General features: G+C 33.5%; 3 protein-coding genes across 6 annotated transcripts; 1 reads left to right on the top strand and 2 right to left on the bottom strand.

The window, feature by feature from the left end:
• Nucleotides 1-1,087: 1,087 nt before the first annotated feature.
• On the top strand, nucleotides 1,088-12,083 carry MRH2 (Armadillo/beta-catenin repeat family protein / kinesin motor family protein). 2 transcript variants are annotated; one of them, XM_089748500.1, is made up of 22 exons: nucleotides 1,088-1,691; nucleotides 1,947-2,047; nucleotides 2,286-2,408; nucleotides 2,674-2,859; nucleotides 3,231-3,452; nucleotides 3,607-3,751; nucleotides 4,011-4,160; nucleotides 4,527-4,615; nucleotides 5,046-5,258; nucleotides 5,456-5,590; nucleotides 6,598-6,777; nucleotides 6,941-7,120; nucleotides 8,282-8,401; nucleotides 8,588-8,716; nucleotides 8,791-8,926; nucleotides 9,023-9,115; nucleotides 9,347-9,472; nucleotides 10,374-10,499; nucleotides 10,886-11,029; nucleotides 11,112-11,240; nucleotides 11,528-11,690; nucleotides 11,833-12,083. In XM_089748500.1, exons 1-21 carry the CDS (start codon nucleotides 1,460-1,462, stop codon nucleotides 11,680-11,682), a joined length of 3,114 nt encoding a protein of 1,037 aa, XP_089604626.1. In that variant the 5' UTR covers nucleotides 1,088-1,459; the 3' UTR covers nucleotides 11,683-11,690; nucleotides 11,833-12,083. The 2 variants fall into 2 exon arrangements, with proteins under 2 accessions (XP_089604626.1, XP_022765450.2); XM_022909715.2 differs by having other exon boundaries at nucleotides 11,528-12,083.
• A 480-nt stretch (nucleotides 12,084-12,563) lies between these two features.
• Nucleotides 12,564-13,906, bottom strand: LOC111309859 (uncharacterized). The gene has a single exon (XM_022908858.2). The coding sequence runs from the start codon at nucleotides 13,633-13,635 to the stop codon at nucleotides 12,799-12,801; it is 837 nt and encodes a 278-aa protein (XP_022764593.1). The 5' UTR covers nucleotides 13,636-13,906; the 3' UTR covers nucleotides 12,564-12,798.
• Nucleotides 13,907-16,788: 2,882 nt separating this feature from the next.
• Nucleotides 16,789-21,185, bottom strand: LOC111310348 (uncharacterized). 3 transcript variants are annotated; one of them, XM_022909716.2, is made up of 3 exons: nucleotides 20,786-21,185; nucleotides 20,610-20,663; nucleotides 16,789-19,971 (listed from the first exon to the last, which is right to left on the bottom strand). In XM_022909716.2, exon 3 carries the CDS (start codon nucleotides 19,924-19,926, stop codon nucleotides 16,918-16,920), a length of 3,009 nt encoding a protein of 1,002 aa, XP_022765451.2. In that variant the 5' UTR covers nucleotides 19,927-19,971; nucleotides 20,610-20,663; nucleotides 20,786-21,185; the 3' UTR covers nucleotides 16,789-16,917. The 3 variants fall into 3 exon arrangements, with proteins under 3 accessions (XP_022765451.2, XP_022765453.2, XP_089604628.1); XM_022909718.2 differs by having other exon boundaries at nucleotides 16,789-19,932; nucleotides 20,786-21,031; XM_089748502.1 differs by lacking the exon at nucleotides 20,786-21,185 and having other exon boundaries at nucleotides 16,789-19,932; nucleotides 20,610-20,699.
• Nucleotides 21,186-22,900: the final 1,715 nt, after the last annotated feature.

The following is a 22,900-nucleotide window of genomic DNA, read 5'->3' on the forward strand; positions in this document are numbered from 1 at the left end:
CAGAAAAATAATGAAAGAAATCTAATAATAATAATAATAATAATAATAAATCATTGGTTTTTGTTACGAAGATTAATTTCATTAATTATTGCCCTATGAATTTATGGATTCAATCAATGCGGCAGACAGTAATGCCAACAATTTTGTGGTGAGTCTATCTTCCATAAATTGTTTGATTCCTCTTAAGGAAACAGCGCAACAATTAACGGTTAAGACTTTATCTTAAAAATTTGAAATTCAAATTTAAAGATAAATAGAATGATACTTATGAAATGACAAAGGGTTGCTTCACAAATAAGTTTCGATATTTGTTGAAATTCATGATTATTTTCCCATTAATTTTAATATACTAAAGTATTCGATATTTAAAATTAATAGAGGTGGCAATCATACCAATTTAGTTTTGGATTGTATGAAAAAAAATTTTGAATTTAATTATTTAAATTTAAATTATTTTGAATTCGAGTCTTTTAAATTTAAATAATTTAAAAAATATATTACATTTTTTTATATCGATATAAATTATTATACATAATTTTTATATAAGATATAATATAAATATTTAAAATATCAAATTTAAAAAACAACTACAGATATCAAATATTCAATGAAAAGATATGGAAGGAGCCATGAGCTCACATGCAGGGTGGAACCCGCAGCTATTAAGGGTTTGATTAATGGGCCAAAATGAACAAAAATATCTCACCCATGCATGAAGATGGTAGGGAAAGAAAAGAACTTTCAATGAAAATTTACTATAGACAAATAATTAATTATATTAATTTGTTGTGTATTAAATTTCCAATTTTATTGTGAGGATATACCACAATTTTTTTTTTCATTTTCAATTTATCATTTGAATTGTATATTAAGCACTTATAGCAACAATGACATTGAAATGAAGTTAATTTAATGATTTAAATTTTTGTTGGAATATTTTGATTGAAGAAAGTAAGATGTGCTATAGAAAGGATGCCTTGGAATTGCTGCTAATCAAAAAGGCTTATTGCTTTTTTTTTTTTTTTTGGTGAGAGGGTAGCTCTCAAAATCAAAGCTTTTTAAAAGTTGAAAAGGTAAGAACAATGGTGACACACCCTCTTTTGAAACAAACAAGATTTCCTTAAAGCCATTTGAATCTGCTGAGTGCTTTGCTGCCGGCCCCTATTCCATTGACGTTTTCACATCAAACAGAACAAACTACCCACTTCTCAACACCACCCAATAACGCGGGAACCCCCATTTCTCTTTTCATTTAGTGTTTCTTTCTCTGGTATCGTGCCGGCCTCAACTGCCCTGCAAACAAGAACTTGTCAAAACAAAAGGAAAAAAAAAACTGTCTTTTTCTTTTTGGGTTTTGTTCTTTCTAAAGTACCCATTTACTCAATTTCTTTAAGAACCAACTTTTTTTTAGCCAAATCCAGTTTCAGATTTTCTTCTTTTTCTTCTTTTCACACTGACAATGGCTACGACGAGTTCTGGTTTGAGACCGGCACAAAGGGCTGAAAGGCAAAGAATTAGCCAACAGCAACAAGGTCTTAGCCATGGTGGGAATTCATTAACGAGAAGTTTAAATAATGGGCAACAGTCTCTTCGCTCAAAGGATACCAAACCTCCTCCCTCTTCTTCTTCTTCCAGACGTTCAGTTACTCCAACTTCTCGTTCTCACTCCACGGAATTTGATGATGAAAATGGTTTTTTCCCCTCTTTCTCTTTCTCTTTCTTTGTTTTTGTTTTTGCTGTATTTTGTATACTGAACTTTCATTTTTTTGGTTATTTTACTTGTTTCTGAATGAAGGTTTGTTTTTGGCTTGCTTAAAATGAGTTTATTATTGAGTTTCATTTTGACTTTTGTGGAATGATAATAATGACTGTTTATTAATTTGTTGCTCTTATGCTTGTGTAAAATATCTCTTCTAAATATCCTTCATTCTGAACTTGGTTCACAGATCCTGGAAGGGTGAGAGTTGCTGTCAGACTTCGACCAAGAAATGCTGAGGATCTTCTTTCAGATGCTGATTTTGCTGACTGTGTTGAATTGCAGCCAGAGGTAATTTATAGGCCTATTAACAAAATTCCTGAGGCTTTTTTCTAGTTGTTGTAAATTATCAAAGCATGTTTACTTCTGGTTCATAGCATGATTTCATGGTTTTATCATAAGTAAGTTGGACCCTACCCTGCCACATTTTTCTTGTTTTTGAAATACTCTGGACACCCTATGTTGTGCATCCACCAGAATCTTAAATTGATCTTTTTTTTTTTTTTTTTCTTTTTTCTATACAATGTAGCTGAAGCGGTTAAAGTTGCGAAAAAACAACTGGAGTTCTGAATCTTACAAATTTGACGAAGTATTCACAGAAACTGCTTCTCAGAAGCGTGTTTATGAGGTCGTAGCAAAACCTGTAGTCGAGGTGAGAGAGAAATGTCTTAAGTGGTAGACTTCTTTCTAACTTGTGGATTTAACTGGATACTGATCTTGTTGGCTGATATCAGTTGCATGTTCATTCTTAAATGCTCCATGCATATGACTTAATCCCCCTAATATGTATGTGTATATGCATGCATTTTCAGTTTATAATTGGTAACTTCGAAGCCATCATGGCCTCCTTAGATTGTTTGATTTCAAGTATGATTTGATATTTAATCTTTTTGGTTGACTTTGATATGTTTTTGCAGAGTGTATTGAGTGGTTATAATGGGACAGTTATGGCTTATGGTCAAACAGGCACTGGCAAAACTTTTACACTTGGCAGGCTTGGTAAAGATGATGCATCTGAACGTGGTATTATGGTTAGAGCTCTAGAGGACATAATGGCCAACATATCCATTGCTTCTGACACTGTGGAAGTCTCCTATTTGCAGGTAATATTGATATTACGTTCTTTTGTGACTTAGGGTTGTTTGTTTATAGGCACTTGTGTCATGATTCTAGATTAAATTTAACCATTGAGGTGTGTTTTCTTCCTCAAGCTATTGCTGTATATTAGTTTTGAGTTAAATGTATCACTGGATGTTTATCTCCTTGATGAGCATGGTTCGGTTTTGTTGTTTTGACTTTTGAGTTGAATTTTAGCCAAATGGAAGTTATGCAGAATGAAAACAATCAAATACTAGTGATATAGAGAGAAACTATTATTTGATGTGTTCACTTCATTTATTCCAATATCATTTTTCAGATGAATGATCGCTCTTTTTGATTTAGTGGCTTTTTTTTTAAAATTTTTTTAATCCAGTTGTATATGGAATCTATACAAGATTTGCTCGCACCAGAAAAGACAAATATCCCTATTAATGAGGACCCCAAGACTGGGGAAGTGTCATTGCCTGGTGCTATTACAGTTAAAGTTCGAGATCTAGATCATTTTCTAGAGCTACTTCAAATTGGTGAGGCTAATCGTCATGCAGCTAATACAAAGCTAAATACAGAATCTTCTCGTAGCCATGCAATTCTAATGGTAAGTGTGCATTAGAAGTTTGTACTCTCTCAATTAATGCTGGCCTTTAAATTTTCAGTAACTATTTTAACAATGTTTTTAGTGTGAATAACAAAAAAAGGGAAAAAGGTTAAGAAAAAGTACAAAAAGGATCCTAAACTCATTTATCTGGCAGGTTTATATCCGGAGGTCTGTCCCTGAAAAAGTGGAAGATGATATTAGCTCTCAAGATAAGAAAACAAAAAGCAATTTACCCGTCGTTAGGAAAAGCAAGTTGCTGATAGTGGATCTTGCAGGGTCTGAAAGATTGGACAAATCTGGTATGTTCTTGGTGGTTGATATTTACGCTTAAGAGGATTAAATGCATACTTCAAGCACTTCTTTGGCTTTAATTTTTTTGTTTGATTTTGCACAGTGTCTTCTACTCTGTCTTGTGTATTTTTCTTACTAGACTAAAAATTTTATATAACTGGTTCCCAAAGTTTCTTGTTTCTTTGAGTGATAAACAACTGAAAATAGGAGCATTGTTTTATCAAATCATCCTTCAAAAACTTGCATAACTCTTTACCCATGTTGTAGGCAGTGAAGGCCTATTGCTTGAAGAGGCTAAGTTTATTAATCTCTCTCTTACTTCGCTGGGGAAATGCATAAATGCATTAGCTGAGAACAGTCCGCATATACCTATAAGGGATTCTAAACTTACAAGATTGCTTCGTGATTCTTTTGGAGGTTAGTATGGAACTCTTTACTTTATGGTTTGTCGTTTTATTTCTTGCAATACCTTTATCAGAACATGAAGTTTTTGGAATAGGACAGTCTATCGGTGATGTCTATCATCTGTCACATTAATATCACTGTTTCTATGGTTTTCTATAGTATTTTAATGGTATACATATAGCTTTTCTTAATTAATAAGTTTATGCCTTGATATGTTCCTCTATATTCTAATTTATGGATTTCAATACGGACAGCGAAAGGACACTAATGTTTAGATTAAGTAAGCACATTCTGCATGCCTTGTTAGTCATTTTATCCTAATATGCTTGTTGGTTTGATCTTCTAATATTCTTATGAGATTCATCTGTCAATGATTAGGCTCTGCAAGGACTTCACTTATAATAACAATTGGGCCATCTTCACGGCATCATGCAGAGACCACTAGCACAATAATGTTTGGGCAGAGGGTGAGTTTATGAAGAATATTGCAATTTAAAAATGGAGGAATTCAGCTGTCAAATTCATGCAATATTATTGTTTAATTTTCGACAAACCTCTCTCTCTCTCTCTCTTTTTTCCATGGCATTTTAATCTTGCTTATACTTTGATACATCTGACAAATATTCTGGAAATTTCAATCTTGGAATTCTTCATGGTTTTGTGAATTTCCACTGAGCACGTAAATAGTTGGAGCAGCAAAGCAATCCAAGATTGAAAGATTGATGTATGTACATGCACCTATGTGTGCATGTATCTATGTGTCTGAATTTGTGTATCTTTATGTATCTGTTCTGCATTATAGCTAAATGCTTGTACCATAGATGTTGATGAAAAAATGCACTCTATTTATATTATATTATCTTTTTCATGTGGCAGCCTAATACCTTGTTTCTGCAGGCAATGAAAATTGTGAATGTGGTAAAGCTTAAAGAAGAGTTTGATTACGAAAGTTTATGCCGGAAACTTGAGGCTCAAGTAGACCATCTTATTGCAGAAATTGATAGGCAACAGAAGTTGAGGCAGAGTGACAAATATGATTTGGAAAAACAACTGCGGGAATGTCAAGATTCTTTTTATGAGACAAGAAAGAATCTAGTCACGAGGTCTGAGGTAGTTTTTTCTCCTGCTTTTGTTTTCTACTTATAATTTATACTTGCTCTGAAATTTGTTTCCTTGGTTTTTTCTAACACTATCTTTTAAAATCACATTATCATCCTATCCAGTTTGAATCTGACGTGCATCCAAATGTTGGTATAGTGTTTTTTTTTTTTTGTTTTAAGTTTCTAATATCCTATATTCTTTTGCAGTTTTTAGAGAAGGAAAATACTCGCTTGGAATTGGATATGAAAGACAGTTTAGCTGAATTAAACTGCCACAAAGATCATAACTCTTTGATGCAAGACAAAATTGCAAATTTAGAAATGAGTTTAAAGCAAAGCAAGGTAGTTCTTTTTGATAAAAACTTGCTGTGGTTGTTTTTCTATGTATTTTTGGTTATATGATCCAAGTGAGTCTCTACGTTGTTTGGTTAATAAACTAAACGTTTTCTTGCTGATAACATTCTGCTGGATCTCTAAGTCTATAAAAGCCTTTCTGATAATGTTATGGTTTAACAGTAGCCTTACTTCGTCTTTGTACCTAGAATCTTGATCTGTGGTGCGTGCAAACAGCTTTAATTTAGGAACGAATCATTATTATACCGTCTCACATATACATATATATATATATATATATATATGATAAAATTTTGTCCCATGTTTTTTAATTCATCAATTCCTAATTTTGACCTTTACTTTATCTTACGGAACTTTGGGAAATTCTAGGAACCTTTTGTGCATATGTTGAACATTAAAAATTAAAACCTTGCTGCTTAGGTTTCACAGTCTCTCTTTCTTTTTAGATCAAATGCTTTTTGGAAAAAGATCAATAGAATACAGGAGTATTCTTAAAGATAGCTGGGTCTAGGTTATCAAAAAGACCAAATTAAGGGGGTTTATGTCACTTAAATGTTCAAATCTATTTCATTTGGAGTATAGATATGATCCAATTATCATGTTGGTGAACATAGATTATAAGGTAGAAAATTACACCTGAATTTATGCTTATGACTTGAAGTACTTTATGCAATGGCTTCAGCCTTAGAGGGCTCTGGTTGACAGGATGCTTAAACTTTTTAAATGGATAAACCTTTCACTCTATATTAATTCTAAGGAACCAAATGCTCAATTGAGCAAAATATAGTCACAAAAGCATTAATATAATTTTAGAATATTATTCTTTTTTATTAGTTTAAACTTAAGCTACATAGGTCATGTATGTAACTCTGTAATCAATATAACCCCCTTCCCCATTTTGTCCTCTCTACATGTGTATCTATGCTTTTTCTTTTCTTTTTTTTAAATTATTGAAAAAACAAGAGTATTTATGCCGTTCTTTTGGCTGTTAGTAGCAACACCAGCTTGAAAATTCCACATACCAGAAACTACTGGCTGATACCACTCAGATGTATGAGAAAAAGATAGCTGAGTTGATCAAGCAGCTAGAAGTTGAGCATGCCTGGTCCGAAAGTGCTAAAGAAGAGTTAGATGCAATGAAAAAGCTATCAGGTGACCATAAAAAATTAATTCAGGTTAGTAGTTTGTCCGCTGATTATTGGAAAAGGTCCCTGGTCCTCCCATCTGTTTCATCTCTTCTTTGTGTTAATTATTATTAATTTTTTCTCTGATTCCTGGAGGAGTTCTATTTTGCAAGATTATATTGGAACCCTAATTATATATTGTTATTGCTAATAGCAACATGAGATGGAGAATTCTAAATATCAGAAGGCTCTTGCTGTCACTACTCAGCTGTATGAAAAGAAAATAATGGAGTTAACAAAGCAATTAGAAGATGAGCACACCAGGTTTGAAGGTGCACAAGAACAACTGCATTTGGCAAACAATCTTCTGACAGATTATCAAAACTCGATGCAGGTTAAGCTTCTCCCACAAATTTTGATAAGTGAAATGTGAGATCATCTTTTTGTTTTTTTGTTTTTTGTTTTTTTTTTAAATAGATCCTTACATCCATTTGCTATAACAAAAAAATTCTTCTTATTCTCTTCCCTTCCCAGGCCTGGTTATTTTTATTTCATTTTATCGTCATTGTTTTATGTTTTATTTTTTTTAACAATTATATTAGTCAATCTGATGTTCTATAAGAACTAAAGGAGCCCATAGTGCTTTAATAGGAATTGAAGAGTTGAGTGTTTGATTGATACTGTGTAGATAACCTTTATCTTGGTAAAATTGATTCCAAAAGAACTTATGGGCATGATTGCTTCGTCTTTCATTCACACAGAAAAAATTTGGGAGCATGTCTGTGAATAGGGAATTAATAAAGAGGATATTCTATTGATTTTCCATGGAAATAAGCCTTTTCCCTACAATATCTTCTGGAAAATAATTTTAAAAATTTCCTTAATTGCATGTAGTGGCCTTGTAACATGAAAATTGTTGCATAAGTTGCAGTTCCTAATGAATTTGATGTCTCCATGCTAGTTATAAATATATTTAGGAAAATTGAGGCATCTTAACTTTTGGCAATATATGGTTATAAGGATTTCTGTTTCTGAATATATGAAATTTCAAAGAAGACTTGCTAGCAGTTTTATTGTTCGTTTGCTCTCATTCTGAAATCTTCAATCTGTATGGTGTGGCTCATTTTTCACCCCCACTTTAGAACACTCTTCAATCAGAGTCCCCATGTCTAGAGCTGAAACTTTTCTTTAGTCATTAGGATGTAATATAATAGAGCATGATTAAAAAGACATGATATGTTCCCAGTTTGGCCAGCTATTTTTTTACCTGAAACCTCAGTAGTTGCTGTGTGTATTAGACAACATAGATTCACAGATATATTTTTGGCCCTGTGAGAGAGTCAGAGACTTCATGCCATTGTAAATTGTACAAATTTATCTCGTTGTCTTTGTTGCATGTAATAGCAGTCTAGTCTTTTTGAGCAGTTAAACTTTCCTGAAATTTCTTTTCCTTCCATTAATCTGCCGCAGATGATTTATTGGCTTTGTTAGAAGTGATTCACTTACTCTCTGAACACTTTTATGCACTATTCCCTTGTTTTCTTGTGTTATCCAGGAGCAGGAAGAAATCAGTGAACTGAGATTGAAGTTACAAGAAATGTATCAGATGCATGAATCTACTATAAATGAACTAAAATCCCTGAAAGCAGAACTTAAAGATCAGATTCAAGAGAAGGTATGATTGGTGTGCATGCATGCATATGTATGCACATGCCTGCGCATGTAACTTTTAGTTCCAGTTTGTTCGCACTGCGGGCATCCAGCAGTTCCGAACTAGAGGAACTGTCAATGTTGGTTGCTACCTGAAGTTTTACTTTTACCCTTAATGCTTTTTTCCCCCAAATAAATTGGTATTGTATAGGAAACAATTACTGAAGAGCTTTATGCTGTGAAAGAAAAACTGTCAGCAGAAGAGAAGCAGAGGAAGACTATTGAACATGAGCTGGTAAAGCTTAAAAAAAGTGCACCTGAAGGTGATAAAGAATTTGAGGTACGTTGTTTGTATGTTTTCTACTTTGCATTCATTATTATTGCTTTATGGTCTTACTCTATCATGTTCCGCAGGACAAGAAATCATATATGAAGGAAAATATCAGAGAAAGTTCAGTGTTTGGGACCTCAGTGAGTCTCAATAAGGCAGGCCCATTAAGGGAAACACAATCTGCTCAGAGAGCTACAGTTGCAAAGATATGTGAAGAAGGCAAAACTTCTGCTTTAATAAAACCTTATATTATCAAAATATTTCTCCTAATCAATGAGAAATCTTGATTTACATGATTTTGGTTCTTAAATTCAGTTGGCATTCAAAAGATAATACAATTGTTAGCTTCTGAAGACTCAGATGTGCAAATCCATGCTATGAAAGTGATAGCCAATCTTGCTGCTGAAGGTGGAGTACAATATGCCTTCTGATTGGATTTAAATAAATTGTCGCATTCTTTTCCACCATGTTTGGACAATCTTATGATGGATTTTGTGTTTTTGAATTCATTTTACTACCCAGCTATTTTCCTGTCTCTTTTTCCATCTCTACATTCTTTCTTCCTTCTTTGCTTTGAAAGTTTACGTTATCTCCCTCTGGTTGAACACTTGGTATTGATTAAGGTTTTATATTCTGCAGATGTTAATCAGGAGAAGATTGTGGAAGAAGGTGGTCTAGATGCTCTGCTTTCAATGTTGAGACTATCTCAAAATGCTACTATACTCAGAGTGGCTTCCGGGGCCATTGCCAATTTGGCAATGAATGGTAATTCTGACTCCCTATCTTCCCTTGGCATGTTATGCACTCTGAATCTGGCTAATGGTTATCTATGATGGATTCAATCTCCTTCCCTTTATCCAAAAAGTTCCATACATATATGTACATATATTACTTTAATAGATGGCAATGCATTGTCATATGAAGAATTAGCACACATACATATCTAGTCCATGCAAAGCTGTTAATAGTCATGATTTCTTCTATTTTTAATGGCCCATAATATTGGAACTATGTCAGCAAAATATAATACTCTTTTTTCGTGTTGTGAACTGGGCATCACCACTTTCATTCCTGGAAATATCTTTAAAAAAAAAAATTATCAGGCGAATCTGGTATATCCTGATTCCTTTAAGGATAAACAAAACTTTCAATTAGTAGTTAAAAACATTTAGCAAAAAAAGAAAAAAGAAAACTAGTAAGTTGCATGTGGATTAAGTCCTGAAATACTGGTCCTCAATCGTTGTCGTGTTTGAATGTGGATTTATGATTAGTGATTGATTTTAGCTCCCATTATGTGATTAAGTTTAATAAAGACTGGGTAGAAATTTATATTTTTTAGAAAATAGAATTAACTTGCTGTATCATGTATTTCTGATGATTGGAATATGTCAATATAGTTGAAAGGTGAGGCTTATGAAAACAAGTATAACATATTTGAATATTCGAATAAATATAGTTTTCCACTCCAAATTTACAGTTGCTGAGGAAAATTCTGACCATAATCTCATTGATGCATTATCTCCATGTTGAAATGCTTTAAACTAGTTATTTGAAATGGAAATGGTAAAACGAATTTAACATGTGTCATTTAATCAATAACTACCTTTAACTCCTCCATAATGTATCAAAGACTCGCTACATTAATTTATTTTCAAATTGTCCTCAGAGATGAATCAAGGTCTAATAATGAGCAGACGAGGTGCTCAGTTACTAGCAAAGACAGCTTCCAAAACAGACGATCCACAAACTCTTAGAATGGTAGCTGGTGCACTTGCCAATTTATGTGGAAATGGTAAGCCTCTTTCCTTTATCTGGTGCACTGGTAAAATTCTTTTTTGGGCAAAGAGAAGAGGATGGGAATGGGAGGGAATTGGGATGGAGTATAGGGATTGTTGGTAAGTTAGTGTGCACTGTTACAAAGGTTTGCTTGTTCGAATATTTGACCTTTGCCTAGAGCCGAGGCTTTAACTGACTGGTTGGTGCCACCTAGGTTAGTATCCATTTGTTCAAATGTAGTTCTTTGACCGTGGAATCCATCTTCTTAGATCATGAAATGCTTTTAAGCATCCGTATGTTTCACAATATACCTGATCCAAATTAAGAAACTGATCTTACTGAAAAGGGAAGTTAATCATCAGGTGGATTTATGTTCAATTTGGATGTTATATTGTTCAACAGAAAAATTACACACAATGCTGACAGAAGATGGAGGCATCAAGGCATTGTTGGGAATGGTTAGATCAGGGAACAGTGATGTGGTTGCCCAGGTTGCTAGAGGAATGGCTAACTTTGCTAAATGCGAATCCCGAGCAATTGTTCAAGGTTCATCCATGTCCTTGTATGAAGTAGATATTCTATGTAGGTCATCATCTCTCATGATTATAATGAACTTCGGTTGCTGCAGGACATCGCAAAGGCCGTTCACTTCTAATGGAAGATGGTGCATTTGAATGGTTGATTGCCAACTGTAACATTGCATCAGCTTCAACAAGACGTCACGTTGAGCTGGCCCTTTGTCATTTAGCACAAAATGGTAAACAAAGTTCTAGGGTTGTGAATTCTATGCGGGGCAACATTTTGATTCTGATGTACTTTAGATATTTTGAGCTAATGTGAAATCTGCGACAGAACATGTACTTAGTAAAATCTGATTCCATTGTGAAATATGCTGGTGGTAATCATCTGTATTCCACTATCCCTCTTAGACTCCCAAAGTCGAGCCTTTATAATTCTTTGATTCTAGACTGAATGTTTGGCCAATTTTCATTGATGACACTTATCAGCCACTTTTAGGATAACCCAATCTGCTGCCTCTTGCAGAGGACAATGCTGAGGATTTTACATCCAGTGGAGGATTACAAGAGGTACGACGGATATCAATGGAATCCAGCCGAGAAGATATTCGTAATTTGGCAAAGAAGATGCTGAAATCAAACACAATGTTTCATGGTGAGACGCGTTCCAGGCGGCAGTAAGATATACGGTATGAAGCCTTGCAATGTATTTTGCATCTCTAATATAAGTAGTGCATTGCGGGTTTCAGTTTCTGCACAAAGTTACATGTCGTACATCATAGGTAAGTACACGGCTAACAAACAGATAGGGTAATGTCACTCACACCACAGGTTTTTCTCGCCAATCCATTTGTAAGAGGCCAGCTTGTGGTGAAGGGATGGGGTTGAAGTGGTGGAAAGGAGAGTAAACACTTAGTTGGGATCGACACTGACTGTTTAATGGCATATAATCGATCAGTTTTTGTTGATATAGTAAAATATTTATGTAGTGCTCGAAACGAAGTAAAATATTTATGTAGTGCTGGAAACGAATCGAATATGAATGAACGAATATATATTTGTGATTTATTTGTTTATTTTTAGTATTTTCATGTTCAATTTATATTTGTTAAAAAAATTATTTTATTTGATTATGTTCGTTCGTTTAAATAATAAGTTCGCATTTGATTTATATTCGTTCAATTAAGTTAGACGAATTCATTTGTTAATATTAAATGTACATGTTCGTAAATATTTATAAATGAATATATTCATGAATAATATATGAATATAATTAAATAAACTTAAACAAATAAATATAAAAGAATTTTAGAACAAGATTAAGGTAAAAAGTAAAAATATAATTTTATTAATATTATTATAAATAAACAGTAAATAAATAATAAATGAACGAATTTTAAATAAATTTTAAATAAATTTATTTACAAACATAATCAAATTAAATAGATCTTTATTCGTATTTAATTTATTTAATAAATAAATATAAAAATATTATTTAGAATTATTTATTAAATTTAATACATGAATAAAAATTTAATATATTAACAAATAATTCATCGAAGTTTACGAAATTGAAAGCTTTGTCTGTTTAGGCTTTGATTATAAACACTTTTCAACCTGATATTACAATATCTGGATCCGCTACAGCTCTAAGATTTTTTGAACAAAAAAATTATAAATTTCTTAAAAAATGAACTACTCGTGCAATAATTGAGACAAGTAGAAAATTTGTTGAACTTTGTAATAATTACCAAAACTACCAAAAGATACAGGATTTTCCGTGGGATAATTGCCCCATTACCAATTGTATATCCAGCTCTGATTCACGTTAACGCAAAGTTCATCTATATTAAAAGCCTCCTCCTCATTATAAAATCCATCATACCAGCCACTCTGCCCTGCAAAATCCACTGGAATATCATCAAAGAACTTCAATCCATCAAGGCAGCTATAATCTGTCTCCTTCATACACTCATCTTGTGGGTTTGCCTCCTTGGCATCGCTCACGCCTTGTGCTTCTTCATTCACTGTCAAATTCATTGCACCACTTGTCGATGGAGCTTCAGAATCAACAGGAAACTCCAGATTGATCCTAGTTGTTTCACCTTCAGCACCCACATATTTGTCACAAGTTTCACAGTTGCTTGATGCAACAGTCATGGAGTCATAACCAGCACAAGTAGTAGTAGCCCCCCAAAACGGGTGTGAAACCGAAGAAGTTGCAACAGAGTCAGAATCTGAAACATGAGGCATATTCAGGATCGCTTTTTCACCAAACATTGTCCTGGCAGCTTCATCATAAGCCATAGCAGCATCCAAAGCAGTAGAAAAAGTACCAAGCCAAAGTCTCTTCCTTCGATTAGGTGCTCGGATTTCAGCCACCCATTTACCCCAAGTCCTCTGCCTAACACCTCTGTAGTTACAAGTCTGATTCTGAGGCCCTCCTTTCCCCTTCATGCACCCCTTCTTCGAACCCTTGGCAGGCGCTTTACGGGCTTGTTTGGCCTCAGGATTTTCACTCCAGAGCTTGAGAGTGTCAGCAATAGATAAACCATCACGTCTCTTCCTTTTTCTACAGGAATCTAAAGACAAAGATGAACCCACCTTTGTATCTTGATCACCAGCAAATCCCATACTCGAAAAAACCAACTTCAAAAGAAAAATAACCAGAGTAATCAAGAACAGGGCTTTTCTCTATATGCTCTAAGAAACTGTAAATTTTTTTGGGTTTGATTTTCTTTTGTTCCAAGGAACTCCGCTTTCGTTTTTGGCCAACAAAAAACCCTGCTTTCGTCTTTACTTAGGTTACAAGAAACAAGTAGTAAAAAAGAAGATACCTAGAAAGAACTGAGAAAGAGAAGTACGGGTCTGCCTACGGATTTTTATATGGGGACAGACGTGCCTCCATTGAATGCCCTTTTTGTTTTGGACTAATATTATATATCTAATTTTAAAAATTTACTTGTTTTTGGCCATAAAAAAAATTTATAAAGAACGGCTTTTAAATAAGATAATTATTTTAAAATATTGATTTTTAATATAAAAAATAATATTTAACTTATTCAATTAATTATTTAATTTGTTTTTATTCTTATTTTTTAAAAAAGTAATTTAATGAATTTAATTTATGTATAAAATTAAAAAATTAAATAGATAAAAAAATGGGGTTAAAAAATATAATCTAAAATTATTAGACTTAAGATAAATTCAAATTATTGACAATATTAATTACCCAAAAAAATATGATCAAGCCTTGCCATTAGGTTTTGCGTTGGAGCCTTTCAACTATAATTTTTTTGTGAAAAGGTTAAAAGCACTTTTGAATTAAAATTTAATAATTATTTAAATTTTTATCTTTTTCTTTTTACAATTAATTAAACTCTCAAAATTTTATTTTTACTAATTGAACCCTTTTTTAGAAGAAAAATGTTTAATTATTTTTGTTCAATTGAAGATTTAATTGAGTGAAAGTAAATATTTTAAAATTTAAATAAATAAAAATAAATATTTAAAGATTCAATCTCCACGGATATGAGAAAAAAAATCTACGAAAGAAAAAATTAATGTTCCGTACCGAATGCATGTGTCCAACATTCATTGGCAAGTCCGAGTAACATAGCATGCAAGCAACAAACTATACCATCGCACAACTCGCCCAAAGAAAAAACGAAAATGGCAACTCACGTAGACATGACCAAAAGAAACTATTACTGAAAATCTTTACCGTAGCATTTTGTATTGCGGCATCTGCTTATGCAGCTGGAAGAATTGCTCCAACAATCATGATTTGTTGTCATTCACTCTGTGGCACAAAATTCAAGAAAAAAAAAGACAATTCATTAAGCCAAAACATTTGCCACAAAGGAACTTTGTGTCAAAATTGAAGAGTTTTGATATCAATGAATCAAGCATTAAAACACCATGGAAGATGTTCTTGGGGCAAAACCTTTTGAGCCAAATTTGAATATAAAACCCAGTAATCCAAAGGAAAATCAAACAATCACAATAGTTTATGGTGACCAATCCATTTAGAAATCAGAAACCAAGTATCGACAAATAATTCACGGACAAGGTAGGCCATTTTCAACTATGTTAATATCGACACCAAGTATCAACCAATCTGTGGGAAAATCGAACATGTATATCCTCCATGAACTTGGAATGGAAGTAGAGTAAAAGATCGACCATTTCATGCAATGCCCTTGTGGATGTTAAACCAATTAAGTAATCAACAACAAATTTTCCAGCACAAGTATGTTAAAGAAATTCCAGTGCTCAAGAAAAGGATGTCGGATGATAAAACCTGAACATAATTTCATCCTGTCTCCATAATTGTAGCAAAGGACATACCTAGAAACAGAAAGGTTAGAGTAAATGTAGAACTTAAGAATGGACATTACATGCACTTTGAATTATTCATGCCTGTATTTTCTCTTTGTAACCAGTCCACACGACAAATTCTTTATTTCTGTCTCCAAGATTGTTTCAAAGAACGAAATAACTAAAAACAGCAAGATGAAAGTGACTCTAAATTTTGACATTTGATTGAAATCTTATGCTTCTCATCATTCATGCTCATATTTCTAACCTCAATGAATGCTGTAACTTTCAAACCTACATAGTTACCAGACAAGCGAGCATATTCCGGGCCTACAAATATCATCAGTATTTCATCTTTATTTCACTCAAAGACCAAATGTGAGCATATTAAATGGCTAAAAACAAAAATCAGATTACATGATCAAACTTTCACGCATAAAAATGGTAGAGACTTCAGACTTCTGGCCAAAAAAAGTGGTAGAGACAAAACAATTAGAAAAGTATAAACTTAACTACAGAAAGAAATCAAGGACAGAAAGGCGGTAACATATTATGTTAGTACCAAGAATACAAGAACTAAACCTGGCAAGAACATACCATAGTGAGGTTCTCATTGTGGTCCTATATAGGTCCCAGTTTTTCACATCTTTTATGAGGCTGCTCATTGATGCAACCAACATCCTTTCTCCAGAGTGATCAGTTGTCAAAGTTGCATCAGTAGATTTCAAAACATTAATGTAAAAACCTGCATGAAAGATGTAATTCAACAGATAATTTCTCCTGACAGAAAACATGACAACAATTAAATAGGTCAACCTGAATATGGGTAAATCATTTAAGAAAAGAATAAAACCAAATGAACATGCAGGTGGAGTTGGAGCCTGCTACCTTATAATGTTATGCACCATGCTAGACACAAAAATGTGCCCTAGAATTTAACAAGCTAACTTTCTCAACTTAGCCAGTGCAATTAGGCCGTAGAACTTTGAGGCCTGAGAGAAGAGAGTAAAGCATAGCAGAATCAAAATGAGAGACACCCTTAGAAAATATAACAGCGAATTCATAAAGACAAGGATAAACCTTTTGAGAGTGAGAAGCCCTCATCTTGGTCAACAGGCTCTCCATGTTTGAATAGTTTGAACAAGAGAAATTACATTGCAATATTGAATATTTCAAGTTGTACAAAAAACTCAAACAGTTAAAGACTAATAAATATCAGATAGCTACCAGTGATGCTATTCTTCACCTGATAAATCTTGGTTTAAGAATCAATGCCTCAGACTGATACATGCACCATTATTCCTTGGCCTCTTTCTTTAAACTCCCAAATGTAAATCAAATGTCCAATCTATAAGCACAGGCTATAAAATCTTGATCAAACAGTTAATTATGACAAGAAACTTAGGAAAGCACGTGATGCAATAAAGTCAGTCTAGATGATCCCGTTTCTGACAAGGGAGAAAAGAGTAAATTCAAAACTGTAGGGCATTTCATTCAAAGTCAAAATAGTATAAAAAATTCTCTGGATTGTTTACATGAGTTTTATTTGTAAACTTTGTATAATAATGCAAAATTTGCTAACAATAAATATAGAATCTATGGTGAAATATGAGTATGAACATTTGCAAGAAGCCGGGTGAGTTTGCTTAGAGTTTCACGAGCAGATATGGTATCTGGATGATCCTCACCACAGATTGAAGTTCTAATAAAAATAGCTTTCCTAATTAGGTCATCTCCTATGTCAAATTGCCCCCCTCTCAGCATTAATTTGGCCCTTGTTTCTAGCACAGTGGCTCTTGATAACGCCAATTCCTGCCAAAGATATGGATTCAATTGAGCATTAGTTTGGATGGGTCTCCAACAAAGTGATTTGTCCAACCATTTCTCAACTGGGGTAACAAACACCTGGTCTGCTGCCTCCAAAGCATTGGTGCATAGCCGGAGGAGTTCAAGAGCAGCAGTGCACCTAGAGAATGTAATAAATGTCCGAACTGCAAGAGGCAGAATCACTTCTTTGACAAGGTATAACAGTTCTGACACCCTGAACTCAACAACTTTAGGATCATTACCAAATCCAAATAGCAAGAAACATGCTGCCCATAAATGTTCTGAGTGGAGTGATAGTGACCCACGACTAACAACAGCTTGAACCATAGCATGTGCCACTCCAGTAACTCCTCTCTTCTGAGCGTAAACCTTGATGAGTTCATTGAAATGGACATAACCTTCCTTGGTACTACTTCTTGCAATATTGAATCTCAACAACATGGAAGATGCTTCTGCCTCAGATCTCTTCGAGTATGATGAAGAAAAACCACAAGTCAAGGAACGCAAAATTTTTCTCCAATAGCAGGTTCCTTTATGTTTCTCAGGTATTCTGTGTCCAGCTAGGGCTAACAGGGAAACTGGAATGGCCGCAGGTGCAAACCAACCACTCACCTGGACCATTCTCGTAGCCAAGCTCCTTGGTCCATCTGCATGATCAAATATGGAAAAACATACCTCAAAGAGTTGTAGGAGGAAAGTGTTTTTCCTAAATTGAAGAGCTTCCCTACCACTCCATGAAAAGTCTCTCAATGGCATCCTGTTGATGGTATCCAGTAGCCTGCTTGGATTTATTGGTAGCTCAGATAGGATTGCACCTACAATCGCAAGGCCCAAAGTTAGCCTTCCAACTTTCTCCTCAATGATCCTGAGCGCATCAATCTCTGCAATAGGGTAGTCTTTCACACTTCCCTGCATTAATGACATTGCCTCTACTCCAGACAAGTATGAAAGTTTTAAAGGTTCTAAATTCATCACACGTGGAAGGCGAGTCGATATCAGAATGTGGGTCTCTCCGCCAAAACGGGGAAGAAGATCCATTACAAGCTTGTGATCCCACCAATCCTTTTCACTCTCTAAATTATCAATCACCACCAGAAAAGGTATGTTCCTCATTAGCTCTTTCCGGACTCTAGAAATGGCAGCATCTTCCTGCTCTTCAAAGCTTTTCATCCTGCTTTTGTCTATGCAATTTTTAACCCCAACATCAACCTCTAAAAACGACCAGAGGTTTAGATAATTCTGCCTAATATACCTGCTTTCCCCTCCTATCCATAAAACCATCTTATACCTTTGGTGATATCTGTAGGCAAACTCCAGAAGAAGCTCAGTCTTCCCTATTCCTGAGTCCCCTGTTATGCAGGCAACACCCTTTCCATATACAATTTTCGCTGATCTCTTTCTCCGTGAATTCCGTCCACCACCTCTTGGTCTTTGATAGTGCTGCCTTTCAGTGCTTTGCATCTCAATCTCCTTTTCTGACTCCTTCCAAATGACTGGTTCTTTACCCTTCCGGCTGCCACTCTCCCACTGTCGTTCCCTGCGTCTTTCCTCTACTGAACTGCTCTTACTCCACCCAATCATCAAATTCTTTCTCTTTGATCTAGCCTTGAGCTCAAAATAATCTCTTTTCGATTCTCCACTAATGTCACCAAAAATTATAAATTCTAGCTCTGACAATTCTTTTTTCCGGCCAATAAAGTTTTCATTTCGAGGAAATGGGAATTCCTCTTTGTCTACATTTTCTCTCCACTTCGTCAATCGCTCTACAACACTTCGTCTTCCTAACCGCATTGCCAAAAGAGTAACAGCTCTTAATATGCAGTCTCTCCAACTACCATCTTGAGCTTCCAATTTCCATTCATCCAATCGAAAAAGGCCATTAACGGCTTCCTTCCACTCCTTCTCCAACCCTCCATACAAAACCCATAATTCACCTCCATTTTTTTCCCACAGCTCTCCCCTCTTCTCAACTATATCCCGGACAAGACAATCACCGTAATTCAAATCAAAATAGATAGGGACCAAATTTTTCTTGCTGGAAAAAAATCTAAGCTCCTCAATAGTATATGGATTCCTAAAAGATTTCCTTGTTAGAATTACAACACCAAAGGAAGAAACATCCATTGCCTTCTCAATAAGTCCATGCTTACGAGAATTCCTAAATCGAGCTCTATCTGATACAAAGCAACTCATCCCTTGGACTTCCAACTCAGCACGGAGCCAATTTGCAAACCTCAGTAAGGAAAGTTTGTGACCATGCAAACCTATATAAACATCATAGCTTCTGTCTATATTAGAAGATAACGATATTGGAACAGGGGAAAAGGACATATCGTGGCTTCTCATATGCTTTCTGTGCTTCTCCATAAGGCCACAATAACCATTGTCATCCACATGACCACAACTAGATAGGGTGCCATTAGAGACAAGAGTTGTAGATGACACATGGTCAAATTTCTGGAAGTCACTTGAAATACAAGCAGCAGGTGTTAATGACATGTCTGACAGGGCAAATCTGACATTTGCGAGGCATTCATGTTCCTGAATTCCAGAACTGGAACTTGGACGATCAGCAGTTAAATTAATACTATCACATTGAGCATCAGACCTTGCCGATTCAGATAATTGACACGTTGATGGTCTTGGAGAGAAGAATGGTGATTGATTCGCAGAAAAGAATGCTGACGATGATGATGACAAATTTCTAGAGGTTGTCGCTGGTAGCGACCCCAACTTGCCACTATCTTCTTGGAGATCCATATTTACAATACTTCCCATCTCCAGCTGAATGCCATAAATGTAACCAAGGTATGAGAAGCCACTCTGGGATCAAAGGAATGAAATTAATCATTACTAAAACAGGATAATACCAAAGAAAGACTTGTACTGATAATTTATCCAAAACTGAATGCTATATCCATATCAGTGATGTTTTAGTTAAGAAACATCAATGCCACTCTAATAAACAGAAAAACCGTCGAATAACAATTACAGAAAATAATGCATACATCTCCAAAGCAAAAATGAGATATTAAATTTCAAATCTTTGAAGCATTAAAAATAAAAAACCAGGCAAGATTAACGAAAATGGCCTCACATACATAAACACAAAAAAAAAAAAAAGGATTGAAAAACCAGCATGTGAGAATGAGAGACAGAAAAGAAGCAGAATATCTATAACACAACTCAAAATCTAAAAGAAAAAAAAAAACCAATATTCATACCTAAACTCATGAAAGCTAAATTCAAGCATACAACACATGAAGAACAAAGAGGACCCAACTCCCAAAAATTGAAAAATAAAAAAGAACCTTAGAGGCAATAAGTAAAGCTTAAATTCTAGAGCATTACAGATCCAAAGAAGCTATTTAATATACAAAGAAAGTTTAGATATAAAGATCCACTTCTCAATTTAGTAGAATAAAACATTTCCATGGTAAATTCAGATCTAGGCAACTTACTTGGCTTCAAACCATGCTGCCAAACCAATCAAAAACAAATTCAACTTTACAAGACTGCAAAACAAGAAAAAGGGCGTTTATCAATACAAATAATTAGTCAAAAACATATAAAAGAATTTATTTTTTTATGGTAAAGTTGATAGCTTTTTGTGATAATGAAAGACGCAGACACTCACAGTTTTGCTATCAATGTCAAATTGACGCAATGGAGTTAGTTTTACCGGATTTGATAAAGACCCATTTTCAAAAACAGACTAAACAAAGTAAAGATGTTTATCAATGCCCTCAAAAACCAAGCTTTTGAATGAACCCAACATCGGCAATGGCATCCAAAACCAAAAGCCTCAACCTTGTTTTAAAAAAAAAAAAACACTTCTTTGCTTTGTTTGTCCAACTAAAACTCAACCCTTGTTTTTCTCTCTTTTGTCTTTTAAAAACACAAAGTCTACAAAAAGATTTTCTATTTCTATTTCTTTGTCTATAGTTTTTTTATTTTTTCTAACAGAAGCAGAAGCACCGTTGAAGAAGGGAAAAAATGGGACCCAAAAGGACGGATTTGACGAGTTGTGGGTTGGTAGGCTCCAATTCACTGCCTCCTCCCATTTTATAGCTGCGATTTTTTTTTTCTGACAATAAAACCACTGTGTTTTTCGGCTTTTGGATTCACATTTGAACATGGGTTTTCGTTTTTGTTACTGTTGTTCCTGTGGGTGTTGAGGTTGGCTTGTTTTTAAGGTTACTAAAACTTACATATTACTTTTTGTTTCCATACAAAGAAAAGGTTTTTTACTCTTTTTAAGAAGATTGCATATAAGCATAGTAAAATAAATTTGATAATTTAAAATATAATATGATAATATGATATCAAAGATAACATGATTTAAAATTTTAATAAAAAATATAAATAAATTTAATAAAATAAAAAAATTTCATAATTTTATATTGATATGAATTATAATATATAATTTTTATATAACACATAAATAATTTATATTTTATATGATATAAATACATCAATTATCAATTCTAATATAAAAATTACATTGTTATAATTGTCATTTAATACATTAATATCTTTCATTCTATGATGAATAATTTTATCTATTGAATTAAAATTTCAATTTTTTAGTGTTATGTAATTTTTTTTTACTTCTATATTGTATGAGACTTATGTCTTATTAGGATGTGCATTAAAATTTTTTTTCACCACGTATTTAAAAGAATTCTTAATCGAGCACATAAAATGTTCATGATGCATGAACATCAAAAAATTGAATTAATAATCTCTATTTAACTCTTAAGAAAAAATATATTTTAATCATAAGAATACTTTTAACTCTTACATGATGAATAAGCTTGAATTTTTTATTTATTGAAGCTTAATTAGCAGTAATAATGTAAAAGTAAAAAAAAAATGATAATGGGTGAAATTATGATGATTATTACTTCAAATTAATGTTTAGAGGAATTTGTGAGTGATAGAGAAAAAGAAATGGCATCACATGACAGAGATTATAAAAAGGGTTGGTACTGAGAATTTAAAAGAAAGCTCTCTCTTGCTTCTGCAGTAATGAAGAAACTTTGGAAATAATTTAAAAAGTTACTGTCACTTTTTGAATGTAAACGAAAAAGCATATGATTGACTCCGAAAACGTTTGAAGTAACATAAAAATTTGATTTCAAGTTAATTTTTTTTTTTATATTAAAATTTTATCCTCTTCATATAATAATAATAAAAAAAAAGCATATGGTTACACAAAACAATGCTTTTTAATTATTTTGTGATTAAAGAAAAAACTTTACTCAATGATTTGATATGCATGAGGAAGGATCTCTCGTTGTGTTGTAATTCTCGACGTCGTATTATGATTGGATTCTGTTTAATTTATAAATAACACTTATGACATGGTTAAATTTTAAAATGACACTCATAATATAAAAAAAAAATCTTTCTCACCAGACATCCAGATTAAGCATTTAATTATTATCATATGGTTTTTTTTTATTTCCCATTGCAATTTGTATGTGATTTATATAAATAAATAAATAAATATAAATATATGTATGTAGAGATGTAAATAAATTAAATATAAATAAATATATATGATTTATTTGTTTATTTTTAGATATATTCGAATTTGATTATTTTTTATAAAAAAAATTATTCTGTTTGTTTGAGTTTGATTTATTTTAATGATAAGATGTTTGCATAATGTTCGAATTTAATTTGATTAAATTAAAAAAATTTATTTGTTAATATTAAACAAAAATATCCAAAACATATATAAATG

Source organism: Durio zibethinus, chromosome 19 (genome assembly GCF_047325235.1).
Source record: "Durio zibethinus cultivar Kanyao isolate XHJ-2024 chromosome 19, ASM4732523v1, whole genome shotgun sequence".
NCBI classification, from domain to species: Eukaryota; Viridiplantae; Streptophyta; class Magnoliopsida; order Malvales; family Malvaceae; genus Durio; species Durio zibethinus.